Here is a 20,600-nt window from a genome sequence, read left to right as displayed (position 1 = left end):
GAGCTCAAACAGCCAAGAAGGAGTGGGAAATGAGATAATGCATAAAGTACCTGTAGAAGCATCACAAACATTAGCACCACAGGAACTATTTGCAGCAAGGACCAAGGCTTCAGACTGAGCTAAATTAGAAGAAGAAACAACAACAACATCACACTGCCTTCTAAAAAGGGCATCAGTAACCACATTCTCTTGGCCTTACTTATACTCCACTATGAAAGCATAGCCCAATAGCTTAGAAATCCATTTTTGTTGGGCTAGGGTACCCACCTTTTGTTCCAACAAATACTTAAGACTGTGGTGGTCAGTCTTGATAACAAAAGGGCTCCCCAATAGGTAAGGTCTCCATTTCTTTACTGCTACCACCAAGGCCAATAACTCCTTATAAATGGAGAGAAAGAGAGCTTACTTCCCTTCAGAGCTTGGTTGTGATAAGCAATAGGCTTGTGGTATTGCATCAAGACAACTCCAAGGCCCAAACTAGAAGTATCACACTCCACAGTGAAGGATTTGGTAAAATCAGGCAAGGGCAAGACAGGAGGGCAAGAAACAGTTGCCTTAAGCCTTTGAAAAGCATTATCAGCCTCTGAAGTCCAAACAAAGGAGTCTTTCTTCAAAAGGGCAGTCAAAGGGGCTGCAATTTGGCCATAACTCTTCACAAACTTCCTATAGTATCCAATCAATCTAAGGAACCCTCTCAAGGCCTTCACATCTTTAGGGACTGGCCATTGCTGCATAGCAACAATCCTCTTAGGGTCAGTTCTAACTCCCTCACTAGAGATAAGGTGTCCAAGGTACTCCACCTCATTAGTAGCAAACATGCACTTGGACTGTTTAGCATAAAGTTGATGCTTTGCCAGCATTTCAAAAACTAATCTAAGATGACCAATGTGATCCAAAAAAGACTTGTTGAATACTAGGATGTCATCAAAGAACACAAGGACAAACTTCCTCAAAAATGGTTTAAAAATAGCATTCATTAAGGATTGGAAGGTAGAGGGGGCATTGGTCAAGCCAAATGGCATAACCAAGAATTCATAATGCCCCTCATGTGTCCTAAAAGCAGTTTTGTTTATATCCTCTTCCTCTATTCTGATTTGATGGTAACCAGACATTAAATCCAACTTAGAAAACACACAAGCACCTTCCACTTCATCCAACAACTCATCAATGACAGGAATAGGATATTTGTCTTTAATAGTATCTTGATTTAAAGCTTTATAGTATATACACATTCTCCATGAACCATCAGCCTTCCTAACCAGAAGAATAGAAGATGCAAATGGATTGCAACTATGCCTAATTGAACCTACAAAAAGCAATTCCTTGACTACTTTTTCAATTTCATTCTTTTGGTAAAAGGGGTACCTATATGGTCTTTGGACAACGGCTTGGGCACCCTCCTTGAGCTGAATCTGATGCTCATGCCCCCTATTGGGAGGTAAGCCCACAGGTGTGGCAAATACTGCCTCAAATTCCTTCAGCAAAGTAACAACCTGTGTAGGAATCTAAGCAGCACCCTCTGCAGTCTGAGTGGAATCAGAAATCTGCAAAACCAAACCCCTTTTAACAGGTTCCTTCAAGAAATGAACCCCATCTTGAATGAGATTACCTTCTGCCCCCTTTAAATCATGGAGAAGTACAGACCCTTAACCATACAAGAAGCACATGGTTAGCAATTTGATGTCCCATTGAATAACCCCAAGGTTGCTCAACCACTGAGTACCTAAGATCAAGTCACACCCTCCCATAGGCAAAACATGCAGTTGAATCAAAAATTGATGTCCTTGCAACATAATAGGAACATCTTTGCACAAGCCATGAGTTCTAAGCACCTCACCATTAGCAACCTTTACCTCCAAGATTTGTGTACTGTCCACAGGTTTATGCAACTAAGAAAATAATGCAATATCAACAAAGTTGTGGGTGTTGCCCGAATCTATCAAAATTATCACAAACTTATGCTGAACTTTACCCCTCACTCTCATGGTACCAGAAGTAGGAGCACCACTTAGAGCATAGAGTATAATACCAGCCTCCTCAACACCACTATCTTGACAATCTAAAGAGTTTTTAGATGCATAACTACCAGTACTATCATCTAACTTAGTAATGTGCACTCCTGGATTAGCATTAGGCATAAACTCCACACAATCAAGAAGAAATAGCATGGCATTTTTACACTTATGACCAGGACCCCATTTCTCATCACAATTGTAACATAAACCCTTTTTCTTTCTTTCCTCCATTTGAGCAGGAGATATTCTCTTAATGGGTAACCTATTATTCTTAGCATCTGTCAGAGTTGGTATTTTAGGAGGTGGACCACGAAGGGAGGACTTACCTGGTTCTAATAAATTCTTGGAACTCTTTTTAGAGCTCTAATTGTACTCCTCTTGAATCTTGGACAACCCAAAAGCCTCATTCAGTGACTGAGGATTAAGCATTCGTACAGGGAGTCTAATCTCATCCTTCAACCCACTAAGAAAGCAACTCAATTTATGTGCAGATGAAAGACCCTTGATCCTATTTGACAAAACTTCGAATTGGGCCTTATACACTACCACAGAAGAGGTCTATCTCAATCTTGTTAGTGTTTCCATAGGGTCATCATATGCAGTGGTACCAAACCTTACATGCAAAGTTTGAATTAGAGAATCCCAATCATGAAACACCCCTGTTTCCTCACCTTCTTGGAACCAAATCAGGGCCTCACCTTCCATATGAAATGAAGCTAACATCAACTTTTCTCCAATGGGGTTGTTGTAGTATCTGAAATATTGATTAGCCTTGTAGACCCAACTCGCAGAATCTTCCCCAAAGAATCTTGGAAATTCCAATTTCATGGTGCAAGATACAGGTAATAACGCAGAATTAGGGTTCCTATTCTCACCATTTCTCTGAGACTGGAATCCCTGTGAACCTTCATCAAAAGAACTTAATTTTTGTAACACCATATTCAACTGTTGACTCATCTCATTCAGAGTTCTTGTGTGAATTTCTTGTACAGTTCGCATCTCCTGGAATTCTTTAGTATGATGATCAATGGTGGTTCTAAGCGATGCAATAGCTTCATTGGTTGCTACTATAGCACTTATCTCTGTCATGGTTGATTAGGAAAGCTTGCTTTGATACCAAATTGTAAGGATTACAAGTGCTTCTATGAGTAATTGTTGAATTAGAGGTCAGCTTCACCTCCAGAACAAGAGTACTGGAACAGAGTAATAGAGAGAAATAGGAAGATAGAGAGTAGAGATGTTAAAAGAGATTGAGGTAGAGAAGAATGATACTAATTCATCAATCAATTGCTTGAGTCTGTTACAATCTCACCTGTCCTCTCTTATACAAGATCAGTTATGTCTATCTGACTCTGCCACTCACCCTAACCAACTAACTACCCGTAGCTTCCCTTAACTGCCACTAACCACACCCAATCCTCTCAACCCAGCTTAACTTACAAGCCTCATACAGTAGTAAAGCATACCACAGTATAGTAATATTGAATTACAATGTTTATCACAACAACACTACACTACACAGTAATGATCCTAACACTTGCTTCCATCTCCAAAGGTGACAATACTATCTTTCCTTCAAAAAGAGTCTTGAACAAAGCTTTTTTACTTGTCATGTGTCTAGAACAACTACTATCCAAATATCACATGCCTTTAAAGCAATTAAAGTAGTATAACAAACATAATTATTGAAAGAAGTAGTTATGCGTAAATATTCAAGGATAGGATTAGCACATTTAAAAAGCCATATAGTCCAAGATGAAATAGATTCAATTCTCATCCTAGTTGCTTTGAAGAAGCGAGACATAAGAATCCATGACAGCAGAGGTCACGAATCCACTCTAGGTTCAGAAACTTAAAAACAATAGCTAAGCTGCTCTGACACCACTTGTTTGTTCGATTAGACCCCTTAAACCAGATTTTTTAACCTAATATATTAACAAAGAGATTGTTTAGGTTTATTATTCAGATCTAGGTTAAACAAGCACAAATCATATCATGCATAAATGCGGAAAAGTAAATAACATCACAATATGATGACCCAAGAAAACTGATGAAAATAACCGTTTCAAGGTAAAAACTTGGGAAATATTTAACTTAACTATCCTCAAGGTAAAGTAAATCCACTATAAGATAATTGAAGTTTTTACAATCAGATTTAACCTAAATCTATTGCTACCTCATGTAGTAACTTACTGACACGACTACATGCAAGTTCCAAATCCACAAACTCATTCTTTTCTTGGATTTACACCAACACAAACCGCCTTGCTTGTGACTTTGAGATCCTACTCAAAGGTTTAGCAACACAAACTCTCCTGTTTGTGACTCCAAGACCACCCTTGAAGGTTTAGATCATCAACAATTGTTGATCTTGTAGCAGCAACTTCAGATCTACTGAATCTAATGATATGAGAATGATTTCCGGCAATGACTTTGAAAGAGGAAGGGGCAATACCTTTTAAATTTCACAAGAGCACCTCCAAAGTCTCTCAAAAGTCTTCAAAATGTGGCTCGGGTTTCCTTTATATATGTGGAAAAGTTTAGATGAAACCCAAAACGTTTTCGTGAGCTTGGACTTACGATTTTCAATTGGTCGAGCCTAAATCTTGGTCGGTCAAGCAAGGCAGAACCACACCCCCTTTTTCTACAATCAGCTGGACTTAAACCTTGAAACAATCACTTTTAAGCATTGCCTAAAAACTTAGTCTAGACATGTTTTGTTCTCGGTTTGCCAATACAATAGAAAAGTGATTTTAAATATTTCAATCTAAATCTATAGTACCTAACAATATATATATATATATATATATATATATATATATATAAAAGTGAAGCTTCCTCGCATGCATGGCTGCTGTCTTATGTACACTGATGCGGATGCACTGACCATTCGATAACGTTTGAAATAATGTGTAGGATTGATGAGCTTTAGATATAGCGTTTTATATTCTTCGATCGGGTGCAGAGAATCATTATGTTGAACGGATCAAGAATTATCAAGATGGGCTATAGCAATTTCCCAAGCACAAGAAATATTTGTCCTTCTGGAACGAAGGTCCGTTTACACTCGGGATAGAAAGATCAGAAAACTCGCGTGGTGAGACTTCCACGCAGCTCACGTAATGGAACGGGAATACACCCAGGCAGATAATTAATGCACATGTACGTTAGCAGTTTTGACTACAAACCAAAAAATAAAAAAGTTGACCAATAATAAGGATTTACATTAAGTTATAATGATGTTTGATTTACATTAAGTTATTTCTTTGTCTTTTTTTATTCTGCTTCAAGTGTCATTTTGATCCACTTCAAAAAAAAAAAAAAAAAAAAAAGTGTCATTTTGATCAGTCTATTTTTTTTTTTTTTTTTTTTTTTGGAGAAAAAAAAAAAGTAGACTTATTAGTACGAGGTATACAGTAAGTGAATAGTATAGAAAAAGGAGCCAAAAGAAAGGAGTATAGTCTATCCATAGATTCATATTTTGCTGCCGAAGGAGACAAAGTTTGACAATATTGTTTTGTCCTGAAGAAAAACTAACACCCTTCCCCGCACGTGGCCTCATGCACGAGTTAGTTTAATTTCACAGAAAGCACGAGTTTATTTAATGTCATAGAAAGCACGAGTTTGGCCTCATGCACGAGTTTATTATGGCATGAGTTTCCTAGCTGAACTTTGGGCCTTAAGGGATGGTCCGATCATGTGTCAAAACCTTCAAATCAATGCTAAAAAAATTTGCTGATCAAAAAGCGTGTTGGGGTACAGGGTCAAAGCATAGGTGTGTCGATTTCTTTTTCTGTGTTTAGAGCATTTACATCCGGTTTCTTCAAAAAACTTCATTTTACCATCTTAGAAGTTACTTTATCTATTATACCATACCATTTTGCAACACACCTAACATCCCAACTTTTATTTTCCTATTTAATCCATTAAAATAATATATACTACCAAATAAAATAATCTAATCTAATCTAATCTCTCTCTCTCATCTCCCCCATCACTCTAATTATCTTTTCCTCACTAACTCTCTCTTTCAACCATCCATCACCACCACATTGCGTACAACCATTATCCTTCAGGGTTTTGTTTATGCCATCAAGGCATCTACGAATGGAACCATCATCTTTTCTTTAGAATCATCAACGAATGGAACCTGATAATGAAAACCTTGATTTTTTTTTTCCTAGGGCTTTGTCATTAACAATCTCTCTTTCTTCAACATTGAATGTTTTCCCCTTTTTTTCCTTGTGTTGTGTTTATGCCATACAGGTTACCTCATATACATAGTCAAGGAAATCACGGTAATCTTGACTTTTATTTTCTGCTAAATATCACTAGATAGATTTTGTTTACATTTAAATATTTTGTTTTAATTACTTTATAGAAATTAAACTATAAACCCATTTCTGGCTAGGTTTATTTTGACTTTATCACTTTATTATCTAACAATGTGAAATACCCTTGGTTAGACCTCTTTAAACCGTTAAAAAAAAAAAAAAAAAAACAAAAAAAAAAAACTCTTTAAACCGCCTCAAAACAAAAAATACATTAAAAAAAAAAATCAAAACTTTAGAGTTTTGTAAAAATCACACAAACTATATCTCTATGCCATCCCCTCTTGTCTCTCTTCAAATCTCATATATCTATAACTCATCTTCAAACGCATCATGCTAAAAAATTAGCTATTTATCAAGCTTGTATCATTCAACCACAACTCGAGACATCAAGTGGAGAATGAGCTCGGTTAACAAAAAAGAGCAATAGTAAACATAAACAATCAAAGACACACCTAAAAACACCTCAACCCAAAGTCCAAACACAAGGAAAATCCAATATCAAATTTACCTCTAGAGCAAAAAATGCTAGAGAGAGCAATCAATATCTCCTTCCACACCATACGGGGCCTACAACCAATCTCTAAATAGGGTTTAGTTGTAAGAGTCACATCTTCTTTTTCTGTTATGCTGAGACCGTTTCATTTTCATTCTTTCGAGTTCAAGCTTTACCAAGTAATGATGCTTGAACCAGTGAGTGATCATCTTCGATAGAAATAGATGCATCTTTCTTTCTCTCTCTATGTTACCTACCCAAATGAATGTTCAATTTGTTACCCAAAGTCCTATTCTAGAAAGCATCGGCAATTACAGATTGGTTCTATCATAGGAGGATGAAGGACTAGAAATGTTGTTGGGGAACTGGCAGTCGAAGGACTCTTCTACTGGAGAGGAAATGATGATGGCAGAGGTGAGGAATAAGCTTGGTTAATGAATACAATCATGAGAGAAGAAAACTTAAGAGAGAAGAAGAAGACGAAAGTGTCCAAATTTGCTAATCAAAAAGCGTGTTGGGATACAGGGTCAAAGCATACATGTGTCAATTTCTTTTTCCGTGTTTAGAGCATTCACATCCGGTTTCTTCAAAAAACTTCATTTTACCATCTTAAAAGTTACTTTATCTATTATATCATACCATTTTACAACACACCTAACTCCAAACTTTTATTTTCCTATTCAATCCATTAAAATAATATATACTACCTAATAAAATAATATAATCTAATCTCTCTCTCTCATCTCCCCCATCACTTTGATTATCTCTTCCTCACTAACTCTCTCATTCAACCACCTATCACCACCACATCTGCCACAAGAAACCCACCACCACCACCATGAAAAAAACCCACCCTACCACCGGGAACAAAACCCATAAAATCCACCACCCACAAAACCCACAAAGCCACCACTAAAAAACCCACCAAACACCAATCACAACCATGGTGAGAATCAAGGGACAGAATCAAACCCAAATCAAAACCCACCACCCCATATCCAGATGGACACCCACCAAACACTACTGCCACAACAAGAACCACCAAGAAACCTCCACAAAAACCACAAGAAACTAGCTACCATGCCACAACCAAACCTAGAAACCACATAACAACCAAACCCAAACACTGGCCATAACAACCACACACAAAAAATAAAAAAATACTCTCAACACCAGTCTCTATGTCAATCTCCACGCCGGTCTCCACATTGATCTCCACCGTGCTAGCCTCCATGCCGCCACACCGATCTCAACCACGCCACCCGCCTCGCCACCACGCCGATCTCAGACACACGAGGGAGAACTAAGGCTACACTGCTACAGAGAGAGAACTAGAGAAATCAGAGAGAGATAGACATGAGGGAGACAAAGAACTAAGGCTACACTACTACAAAGAGAGAACCAAAGAAATGAGAGGGAGAAATGTGGGAGATGGAGAGACAAAGTAAGAGACAGCTAATGAAGGAGAGAGAATAAATTAGTATAAAATTTATACAAGCCTGCTACAGTACCATCTTAAAGTGAGAGACAGCTATTTCAAGATTTTATACTTAAATATGTTTGTTTCATTTGACGTTTAAGACGCCTGGACAACGTACGACATATACCACATAGGAAGCTATCAATGCAATGCACTATGGCAGAGTTTCTTATCACGATGCACCTAAAGCTTAATTCTACCAAATTTTTGCCGTGAAGATAAGACAAAATGTTATCAATTCATCACCATGAAATGGTAAGGATCACATTGCATGTCTCGTGACACACTATTGGTATGGAACTCTACTAGATTTTTACCAAAAAATTATAACAAAACGTTACTGAATTTTTAACAAGCTAGAAATACAAGTAGAGGCCATGAAATGCCACCATTTGGTTTTTTTTAGAACGATTTCAAATTAAAAACTGCAAAAGCCTATTTCCCTTAAAGTATTGAACACCCAATCCAGGAAAACCATCAATGCCACCTATTTGTATCATTCTTGATGCAGATACATAACAATGGACATTGCTCCCCAAAAAACAAGAGCCAATATTTTAATTTACCTTTCATTTGTTAATCACCAAGAGTTATTCAAAATGAGGTAGTATTGCAAGACAAATGTTATGTAGTGCCTATTACCTTCCTCACGATCAATTGAATTTTTGTACTCATATTTCTAGTTTGAGATATGATTTTGACCCATACATAGTTGAAGAGAATTTGTGAATTTAGGTAGATTTTAGTTCATTTCGGCCCACTTCGGTCCACTTTAGTCAATTCAGCTCATTCGGCCCACTTCGGTCCTATATTTATGCTTGGTGTTATACCGTAACAATTATCAATTGTTCTTATTCCAACACATATGCAGTCATCTCTCAAGGCCTTCACAACTTTAGGGACTGGCCATTGCTACATAACAAGAATCTTCTTAGGGTCAGTTCTAACTCCCTCACCAGAGATAAGGTGTCCAAGGTACTCCACCTCATTAGTAGCAAACATGCACTTGGACTTTTTAGCATAAAGTTGATGCTTTGCCAATGTTTCCAAAACTAATCTGAGATGACCAATGTGATCCAAAAGAGACTTGCTATATACTAGGATGTCATCAAAGAATACAAGGACAAACTTCCTCAAAAATGGTCTAAAAATAGCATTCATTAAGGATTGGAAGGTAGAGGGGGCATTGGTCAATCCAAATGGCATAACCAAGAATTCATAATGCCCCTCATGTGTCCTAAAAGTAGTTTTGTGTATATCCTCTTGCTTCATTCTGATTTGATGGTAACCAGACCTCAAATCCAACTTAGAAAACACACAAGCACCTCCCAATTCATCCAACAACTCATCAATGACAGGAATAGGATATTTGTCTTTAATAGTATCTTGATTTAAAGCTATATAGTCAATACATATTCTCCATGAACCATCAGCCTTCCTAACTAGAAGAACAGGAGATGCAAATGGATTGCAACTATGCCTAATTGAACCTACAGAAAGCAACTCCTTGACTATTTTTTCAATTTCATTCTTTTGGTAAAAGGGGTACATATATGGTCTTTGGACAATGGCTTGGGCACCCTCCTTGAGCTGAATCTGATGCTCATGCCCCCTATTAGGAGGTAAGCCCACAGGTGTGGCAAATACTGCCTCAAATTCCTTCAACAAAGCAACAACCTATGTAGGAATCTGAGCAACAGCCTCTGCAGTCTGAGTGGAATCAGAAATCTGCAAAACCAAACCCCTTTTAACAAGTTTCTTCAAGAAATGAACCCCATCTTGAATGAGATTACCTTCTGCCCCCTTTAAACCATGGAGAAGTAAAGACCCTTGACCATACAAGAAGCACATGGTTAGCAATTTGAAGTCCCATTGGATAACCCCAAGGTTGCTCAACCACTAAGTACCTAAGATCAAGTCACACCCTCCCATAGGCAAAACATGCAGTTGAATCAAAAATTGATGTCCCTGCAACACAATAGGAATATCTTTGCACAAGCCATGAGTTCTAAGCACCTCACCATTAGCAACCTCTATCTCCAAGATTTGTGTATTGTCCATAGGTATATGCAACTAAGAAAATAATGCAATATCAACAAAGTTGTAGGTGCTACCTGAATCTATCAAAATTATCACAAACTTAGGCTGGACTTTACCCCTCATTCTCATGGTACCAGAAGTAGGAGTACCACTTAGAGCATAGGGTGTAATACCAGCCTCCTCAACACCACTATCTTGACAATCCAAAGAGTTTTCAGATGCATAACTACCAATACTATCATCTAACTCAGTAATGTGCAATCCTGGATTAGCATTAGGCATAAACTCCACACAATCAAGAAGAAATAGCATGGCATTTTTACACTTATGACCAGGACCCCATTTCTCATCACAATTGTAACATAAACCCTTTTTCTTTCTTTCCTCCATTTGAGCAGGAGATATTCTCTTAATGGGTAACCTATTATTCTTAGCATCTGTCAGAGTTGGTATTTTATTAGGTGGACCAAGAATGGAGGACTTACCTAGTTCTAATTGATTCTTGGAACTCTTTTTATAGCTCCAATTGTACTCCTCTTGAATCTTGGACAACCCAAAAGCCTCATTCAGTGACTGAGGATTAAGCATTCGTACAGTAAGTCTAATCTCATCCTTCAACCCACTAATGAAGCAACTCAGTTTATGTGCAGATGAAAGACCCTTGATCCTGTTTGACAAAACTTCGAATGGGCCTTATACACTGCCACAGAAGAGGTCTGTCTCAATCTTGTTAGTGTTTCCATAGGGTCATAATATGCAGTGGTACCAAACCTCACATGCAAAGCTTGAATTAGAGAATCCCAATCATGAAACACCCCTATTTCCTCACCTTCTTGGAACCAAATCAGGGCCTCACCTTCCAAATGAAATGAAGCTAACATCAACTTTTCTCCAATGGGGGTGTCGTAGTATCTGAAATATTGATTAGCCTTGTAAATCCAACTCGCAAGATCTTCCCTAAAGAATCATGGAAATTCCAATTTCATAGTGCGAGATACAGGTTATAATGCAGAACCAAAATTAGGGTTCATATTCTCACCATTTCTTTGAGACTGGAATCCCTATGAACCTTGATCAAAAGAACTTAATTTTTGTAACACCATATTCAACTGTTGACTCATCTCATTCAGAGTTCTTGTGTGAATTTCTTGTATAGTTCGCATCTCTTGGAATAGAGGTTAGCTTCACCTCCAAAACAAGAGTATTGGAATAGAGGAATAGAGAGAAATAGGAAGATAAAGAGTAGAGATGTTAAGAGAGATTGAGGTAGAGGAGAATGATACTAATTCATCAATCAATTGCTTAAGTCTGTTGCAATCTCACTCATCCTCTCTTATACAAGATCAGTTATGTCTATCTGACTCTGCCACTCACCCTAACCAACTAACTACGCAGAGCTTCCCTTAACTGCCACTAACCACACCCAATCCTCTTAACCCAACTTAACTAACTATGGTCAACTTACAAGCCTCATACAGTAGTAAAGCATACCACAATATAGTAATATTGAATTACAATGTTTATCACAACAATACTACACTACACAGTAATGATCCTAACACTTGCTTCCATCTCCAAAGGTGACAGTACTATCTTTCCTTCAAAAAAAGTCTTGAACAAAGCTTTTTTACTTGTCATGGGTCTAGAACAACCACTATCCAAATATCACATGCCTTTAAAGCAATTAAAGTAGTATAACAAACATAATTATTGAAAGAAGTAGTTATACGTAAATATTCAAGGATAGGATTAGCACATTTAAAAAGCCATATAGTCCAAGATGAAATAGATTCAATTGTCATCCTAGTTGCTTTCAAGAAGCGAGACACAAGAATCCATGACAACAGGGGTCACGGATCCACTCTAGGTTCAGAAACCTAAAAACAAGAGCTAAGCTGCTCTATACCACTTGTTTGTTCGATTAGACCCCTTAAACCAGATTGTTTAACCTAATATATTAACCAAGAGATTGTTTAAATTTATTATTTAGATCTAGATTAAACAAGCATAAATCATATTATGCACAAATGCGGAAAAGTAAATAACACCACAATATGATGACCTAGGAAAACCGATGAAAATAACCGTTTCAAGGTAAAAACCTAGGAAAGATTTAACCTAACTATCCTCAAGGTAAAGTAAATCCATTATAAGAGAATTGAAGTTTTTACAATCAGATTTAACCTTAAATCTATTGCTACCTCATGTAGTAACTTATTGACACGACTACATGCAAGTTCCAAATCCACAGACTCCTTCTTTTCTTGGATTTACACCAACACAAGCCGCCTTGCTTGTGACTTTGAGATCCTACTCAAAGGTTCAGCAACATAAACTCTCCTGTTTGTAACTCCAAGACCACCCTTGAAGGTTTAGATCGTCAGCAATTGTTGATCTTGTAGCAGCAACTTCAGATCTACTGAAACTAATGATATGAGAATAATTTCCGACAGTGACTTTGAAAGAGGAAGGGACAATACCTTTTAAATCTCACAAGAGCACCTCCAAAGTCTCTCAAAAGTCTTCAAAATGTGGCTAGGGTTTCCCTTTTATATGTGGAGAAGTTTAGATGAAACCTAAAACGTTTTCGCGAGCTTGGGCTTATTTAAAATTCTATAGAAAAACTAGACCTACGATTTTCAATTGGTCGAGCCTAATTCCTGGTCGGTCGAGCAAGGTAGAACCACACTCCCTTTTTTTGCAATCAACTGGACTTACACCTTAAAACAATCACTTTTAAACATTGCCTAAAAACTTAGTTTAGACATGTTTTGTTCTCGGTTTGCCAATACAATGCAAAAGTGATTTTAAATATTTCAATCTAAAGCTATAAAACCTAACAATAAATATTTATATATATATAAAAGTGAAGCTTCCTCGCATGCATGGCTGCTGTCTTATGTACACTGATGCGGATGCACTGACCATTCAATAACGTTTGAAATAATGTGTAGGATTGATGAGTTTTAGATATAGCGTTTAATATTATTCGATCAGGTGCAGAGAATCATCATGTTGAATGGGTCAAGAATCATCAAGATGGGCTATAGCAATTTCCCAATTGTCTGTTCTGGAAGAACCAAGCACAAGAAATATTTTTCCTTCTGGAACGAAGGTCCTTTTACACTCGGGATAGAAAGATCAGAAAACTCGCGTGGTGAGACTTCTACGCAGCTCACGTAATGGAACGGGAATACACCCTGGCAGACAATTAATGCACATGTACGGCAAACGAAAAAAAAAAAAAAAGTTGACCAAAACTAAGGATTTACATTAAGTTATAATGATGTTTGATTTACATTAAGTTATTTCTTTGACATTTTTATTCTGTGTCAAGTGTCCTTTTGATCAGTCTCATTTTTTTTTTGGGAGAAAAAAAAAGGTGGAGTTATTAGTACGAGGTATACGTAAGTAAATTACTATAAAAAGGGAGCCAAAAGAAAGGAGTATAGTCTATCCATAGATTCATATTTTGCTGCCGAAGGAGACAAAGTTTGACAATCTTGTTTTGTCCTGAAGAAAAACTAACACCCTTCCCAGTACGTGGCCTTATGCACGAGTTAGTTTAATTTCACAGAAAGCACGAGTTTATTTAATGTCATAGAAAGCACGAGTTTGGCCTCATGCACGAGTTTATTATGGCATGAGTTTCCAAGCTGAACTTTGGGCCTTAAGGGATGGTCCGATCATCTGTCAAAACCTTCAAATCAATGCTCAAAAAATTGAGTTGGATGCTAAAATTATTGCTGAATTGATGACTAATTCTAGTAACTCTAACGCTGTAAACTCTGCTATGGCGGCTGACTGCAGGCTTCTAATTTCCCAAGTTCCGCAAGTTAAAGTGATGCCGGGAAACAAACCGCTGTGCTGATGGTCTTGCTAGAGTAGGAAACAAAGAGCTTGATGCTGATATAATGTATTACAGTACCCCCCTCCCTGTTTGCGTGACTGTTATCTTTCGGATTTGTATGGTCTGTACCATGTTAGGCTATGTCCTAACTCTGATGATGTTGCTGCGTTTCTTTTTTAGTTGAATGAATTTTCCTTTTAACCAAAAAAAGGAAAAAAAAAAAAAAAAAAATAGAAAGCTTCATCCCTCATGCAGGCATATAGAATATGCGCAATGTGAATAGACAAAAAAATGAATTTCTGGGTCTTATCAATACGGCTACCACCCTCCCCATCTTTTCCACAAAGTGAATTATGGCATATAGAATTTGCGCAATGTCCATTATCTCTATTCAATTGAGACATATGCACGTTCAACATATTTAGCTGTTAGTCAAAAAGTTGTACTCAAATGGTTATATATTCCAATTACATGTTTCATTACACTTAAGGTTAAGTGTGCATCAAAATATTATATTTAAATAATAATTCTAATGACATATGTTTCATCAAACTAAAATATGCATAAAAAATTGTACTTTACTGACTTTTCTAATCTATTTCATAAAGCTCACTCACCTACCTTTCTCTCCATTGCTTATAAATACCGTGGCCTTGAAGGGTTTCTACATCACGCTCAAAAAGTTCACAGACAACAAATCCCATCATACCATTCAAAACTTAGACTCCTCCTTGAACATAGAAAAAATATGTCTATCCAAGTCTCAGGGGCTCCATCCCAAAATGCCAAATCAGAGGTTGTTCGCCGGACAGCAAATTTCCATCCAAGCATTTGGGGTGACCGTTTCATCAGCAATACTTCTGTAGACAAGGTAACAAGATTATTTGCTACCCTAGTTTATGAAAATTACGTAGTAAAATTTATAATATTTTTAGCATTTTTTGTTACAATGTAATTATTTGTTCATGCAACTCATGGTGTAGGATATTCATTTCCGTAAAGTATGTGAAGTTGAAGAGCTGAAAGATGAGGTGAGAAATGAGCTTTTTGCCACAGGTCATCTTTCACAACAGCTGGGTTTAATTGATGCACTCCAACGCCTTGGCGTCGCTTACCACTTTGAAAGAGAAATCCAAGAAGCTCTAGAACATATATACATGACTTTTAACAACAAAATTGATGTTGATGATCTCTACAAAGTTTCCCTCAGTTTTCGACTGCTACGCCAAGAAGGATTTAAGGTTTCATGTGGTAAGACCCGTGTATGATTAATTTCATCATGTAATAGCAAGTTAAAGACATTTTTTTTTTTTAATAAAACAAGCTTGGTTCTTGCTAAATAGATGTTTTCAAAAAGTTCAAAGACGAAGATGGTCAATTCAAGGAAAGCTTGACCAATAACATTGAAGGCATGCTAGCCTTCTATGAAGCTACACATCTGAGGATGCATGGAGAAGACATTCTTGATGAAGCCCTTGAGTTCACTACCACTCACCTTAAGTCCATAGCATCCCTTATAGGCAATCCGTTGGCAGCACAAATAACTTGTGCCCTAAAGCAGCCCTTGCACAAGGGCATACCACGGCTAGAGGCTCGGAAATATATTTCTTTCTATGAACAAGATGCTTCACATAACAAAGTTTTGCTCAAGCTTTCAATATTAGATTTCAATCTAGTGCAGTCATTGCACAAAGAGGAACTTAGTTATATCACAAGGTAATTAGTTCTAAAACCATGATCCAAAAAGACAAAGTATGAATATTTTTCAAAATAATGAAGAGAATACTACAAATTTTACCATATAAACCTTGCAAAATAACGTGTTACAAATTATTAAAAAAAAAAAAAAAAAGGTCAAATTACAATTTACCTACTTGTAGTTTGGCTGAAATTTAAGTTACCTACTTGTGGTTTAAAATTTGATACTTTACCCACCTAAGGTTTGACCAAAATTTAAGTTGTCTACATGTGTTTTGAAATCCCATGATGTAAGTGTTCCACTAGATTTTTTTTTTTTTTAATTATTATGTTTTTTGTGGTTTTGGAGGAAAGAAACATAAAAGTGAAGCAAAATCACATATTTAGCCATGTTTTTAAAAGAAGTGGTTAAGAAAATCTAACTGAACTAACCTTAAGTGGGTAAAGTGACAAATTCAAAGTACAGGTAAGCAACTTAAATTTCGACCAAAACACTGTAATTTACCCAAAATATTAATTCAAAATTCATTTATTAGATTGTTGAAGTGGTATATAGTAGTAATCATATTCTTGATACAACAATTCATTAGTTTTTTGTAGTAAAATTTATAGCAACCCTAGCATTTTGCTATAAATATTTGGTTACTTACAATCAATTAATATTAATTGTTATATTCAAATTGTAGGTGGTGGAAAGATTTAGATTTTGCAACGAAGCTACCTTTTGCAAGAGATAGGATTGTTGAATTATACTTTTGGATAGTCTCGGTCTACTTTGAGCCCCAATATTCACTTGGAAGAAAAATATTATCCAAAGTTATTTCCATGACATCTATTCTAGACGATACATATGATGCTTATGGCACACTTGAAGAACTCGAACCCTTCACAAAAGCAATTGAGAGGTTCATAAATTGAATTAATTAATATATATGTTAAGACTACGATGTATAATGTCAATCTAACTTTTGTAATTGGAACATGATATTTTCAGGTGGGATATTAGCTGCATAGATCAACTTCCAGAATACATGCAAATATGCTGTCGTGCACTCTTTGATGTATTCGAAGAAATTGAAAATGAGTTGGCCAAGAAAGAAAGATCATACCGTGTTAGCTATGCAAAAGATGCTGTAAGCGTCAAGTAACTTAACTTTTCATGTTTTTTTGTCTACTTTTTCATGCTATGTACTTATTTCATTCATGTTGTTTAAACCTTAGATGAAACGTTTGGTTCGGGCCTACTTTGATGAAGCCAAATGGTTCTACCAAAATTACATCCCAACAATGGAGGAGTATATGCATGTTGCACTTAAAAGTTCTGGTTACCCTATGCTCACAGCTATCTCTTTCCTTGGCATGGGTGACATTGTTACAAAAGAGGCATTTGATTGGATCTTCAGCAACCCTAAGATTATTACAGCTTCATCCGTAATTGTTAGACTCATGGATGACATGAAGTCACATAAGGTATGTGATCAAAAAATCTTATCAAGTTTCACAAGCTAGTGTGAGAGGTCTATTTCATATGTGTTTCCAACTTTCTACTTACCCTTTTGAAAAACTCTGTACGTAGTTTGAGCAAGAGAGAGGGCATGCTCCCTCAGCAGTCGAATGCTACATAAAGCAACATGGTGTCTCAGAGCAAGTAGTCCATGAAGAATTCAACAGGCAAGTTGCTAATGCATGGAAGGACATTAATGAGGAGTATATAAGACCTACTGTTGTTCCCATGCCTCTACTTATGTGTGTTCTTAATCTTACACGAGTAGTAGATGTCATTTACAAGGAAGGGGATAACTACACGCATGTTGGAAAAGAGATGAAAGACAATATTGCATCAGTGCTTCTAGACCCAATACCAATATAAATGGGGTGACAAAATAAGTATCTGCATAAAGAATAAAGGACTTGTCCATCAAAAAATAAATAAAATAAAGGACTTGAATAGGATCCAAGTCTGTTGATGTTCTAATATATATAGGGCCCATTTATATTGAAGATAAAAGGAAAATCTTTGTTTTTTTTTTTTTTTTTTTGGATAAGCCGCTGGTTTCTTATTTAATAATGTAGCACTATGTTTATAATGATTATGGAATTTACTGTTGGTATATTTCTATGGGAGATTATAATTATTGTGCCATATTAGTGGGGGTGGGTACGTAAAGTTTATCTTAATAATTATCAAGTTATTATCTTTTGCTTCCCTACACTACCGTTTATTATATATTGTGACGAAGCGAGGATAGCTAAGAGGTTAAGGAAGCTCTTTGTAAACACAATTAGCACCATTTGGTATAATAGAACCTCTAGTGAGATAAGAATAATTATACTTTATGAATAACCAACCCTTGTATAGTTGCATTTTTATTACAAAGAATCATTTTTTTTCTTCTTATTAATAATTATTATTTAAAAAAATTATTCCTTAAAAAAAATCCTTAACAAATAGTTATTCTTTAATCTACGTAACAACTTCAACAAATAAAATTCAAATAAATAGTGTGATGCAACATATCAAAAAAAGAAAATTAAAAAAAAAAAAAAAAAAAAAAAATTGCGTACAACCATTATCCTCCTGGGTTTTGTTTATGCCATCAAGGCATCTACAAATGGAACCATCATCTTTTGTTTAGAATCATCAACAAATGGAACCTGATAATGAAAACCATTTTTTTTTTCCGTGGCTTTGTCATTAACAATCTCTCTTTCTTCAACATTGAATTTTTTCCCCTTTTTTTCCTTGTGTTGTGTTTATGCCATACAGGTTACCTCATATACATAGTCAAGGAAATCACAGTAATCTTGACTTTTATTTTCTGCTAAATATCTCTGGATTGATTTTGTTTACATTTAAATATTTTGTTTTAATTACTTTATAGAAATTATAGTAAACTATAAACCCATTTGTGGCTAGGTTTATTTTGACTTTATCGCTTTATTATCTAACAGTGTGAAATACCCTCAGTTAGACCTCTTTAAACCGTTATCCCCCCCACCCCCACAAAAAAAAAAAAAAAAAAAAAAAACCACCTCAAAACAAAAAATACATTAAAAAAAAAAAAATCAAAACTTTAGAGTTTTGTAAAAATCACACAAACTATATCTCTATGCCATCCCCTCTCTTTTCTCTCTTCAAATCTCATATATCTATATCTCATCTTCAAACACATCATGCTAAAAAATTAGCTATTTATCAAGCTTGTATCATTCAACCACAACTCGAGACAACAAGTGGAGAATGAGCTCAGTTAACAAAAAAGAGCAATAGTAAACATAAACAATCAAAGACACATTTGAAAAAACCTCAATCCAAAGTCCAAACACAAGGAAAATCCAATATCAAATTTACCTCTAGAGCAGAAAATGCTAGAGAGAGCAATCAATATCTCCTTCCACACCATACGGGGCCCACAACCAATCTCTGAACAGGGTTTGGTTGTAAGACTCACGGCTTCTTTTTCTGTTATGTTGAGACCATTTCCTTTTCATTCTTTCGAGTTCAAGCTTTACCAAGTAATGATGCTTGAACCAATGAGTGATCATCTTCGACAGAAATAGATCCATCTTTCTTTCTCTCTCTGTGTTACCTACCCAAATGGAAGTTCAATTTGTTACCCAAAGTCCTATTCTAGAAAGCATCGGCAATTACAGATTGGTTCTATCATAGGAGGATGAAAGACTGGATATGTTGTTGGGGAAGTGGCAGTCATAGGACTCTTCTGCTTGAGAGGAAATGGTGGTGGCAGAGGGGAGGAATAAGCTTGGTTAACAAAAACAATCAAGAGAGAAGAAAAATCAAGAGAGAAGAAGAAGGTGAAAGTGTCCAAATTTGCAGATCAAAAAGCGTGTTGGGGTACAGGGTCAAAGCATACGTGTGTCGATTTCTTTTTCCGTGTTTAGAGCATTCACATCCGGTTTCTTCAAAAAACTTCATTTTACCATCTTAGAAGTTACTTTATCCATTATACCATACCATTTTATAATACACCTAACATCCCAACTTTTATTTTCCTATTTAATCCATTAAAATAATATATACTACCAAATAAAATAATGTAATCTAATCTCTCTCTCTCTCATCTCCCCCATCACTCTAACTATCTTTTCCTCATTAACTCTCTCTTTCAACCATCCATCACCACCACATTTGCCACAAGAAACCCACCACCACCACCATGAAAAAAAACCCACTCTACCGCCATGAACAAAACCCATAAAATCCACCACCACCTCCACCCACAAAACCCACAAAGCCACCACTAAAAAACCCACCAAACACCAGTCACAACCATGGTGAGAATCAACGGACAGAATCAAACCTTAATCAAACCCAAATCAAAACCCACCACCCCATATCTAGATGGACACCCACCAAACACTGCGGCCACAGCAAGAACCACCAAGAAAACTCCACAAGAAACTGACCACCATGCCCCCACCAAACCTAAAAACCACACAACAGTCAAACATAGACACTGGTTGCAACAACCACAAACAAACAAACAAAAAAAAAAAAAAAAAAAAAAAGACACTCTCGACACCGATCTCTATGCTGATCTCCATCGTGCTAACCTCCATGTCGCCACACCAATCTCAGCCACGCACCCGCCTGTGAGAGACCGCACCCCCGGCCCGTTTTTATAAGATGTTGGGCCAAACCCATGTGAATGGGTAGAGTCGTGTTATT

The 20,600-nt window shown here is 36.5% G+C and overlaps 1 protein-coding gene across 1 annotated transcript; it reads left to right on the top strand.

Annotated features, from left to right (window-relative positions):
• Positions 1 to 14,890: 14,890 nt before the first annotated feature.
• LOC126694658 (sesquiterpene synthase 2-like) lies at positions 14,891 to 18,023 on the top strand. Its single transcript, XM_050391035.1, has 7 exons — positions 14,891 to 15,083; positions 15,196 to 15,463; positions 15,556 to 15,928; positions 16,597 to 16,815; positions 16,905 to 17,043; positions 17,132 to 17,380; positions 17,487 to 18,023. Exons 1-7 carry the CDS (start codon positions 14,961 to 14,963, stop codon positions 17,778 to 17,780), a joined length of 1,665 nt encoding a protein of 554 aa, XP_050246992.1. The 5' UTR covers positions 14,891 to 14,960; the 3' UTR covers positions 17,781 to 18,023.
• Positions 18,024 to 20,600: the final 2,577 nt, after the last annotated feature.

This window comes from Quercus robur, chromosome 8 (assembly GCF_932294415.1).
Source record: "Quercus robur chromosome 8, dhQueRobu3.1, whole genome shotgun sequence".
NCBI lineage: Eukaryota > Viridiplantae > Streptophyta > Magnoliopsida > Fagales > Fagaceae > Quercus > Quercus robur.
Note: the sequence above shows the minus strand (reverse complement) of the source record. Positions and strands in the feature narration are given on the sequence as shown.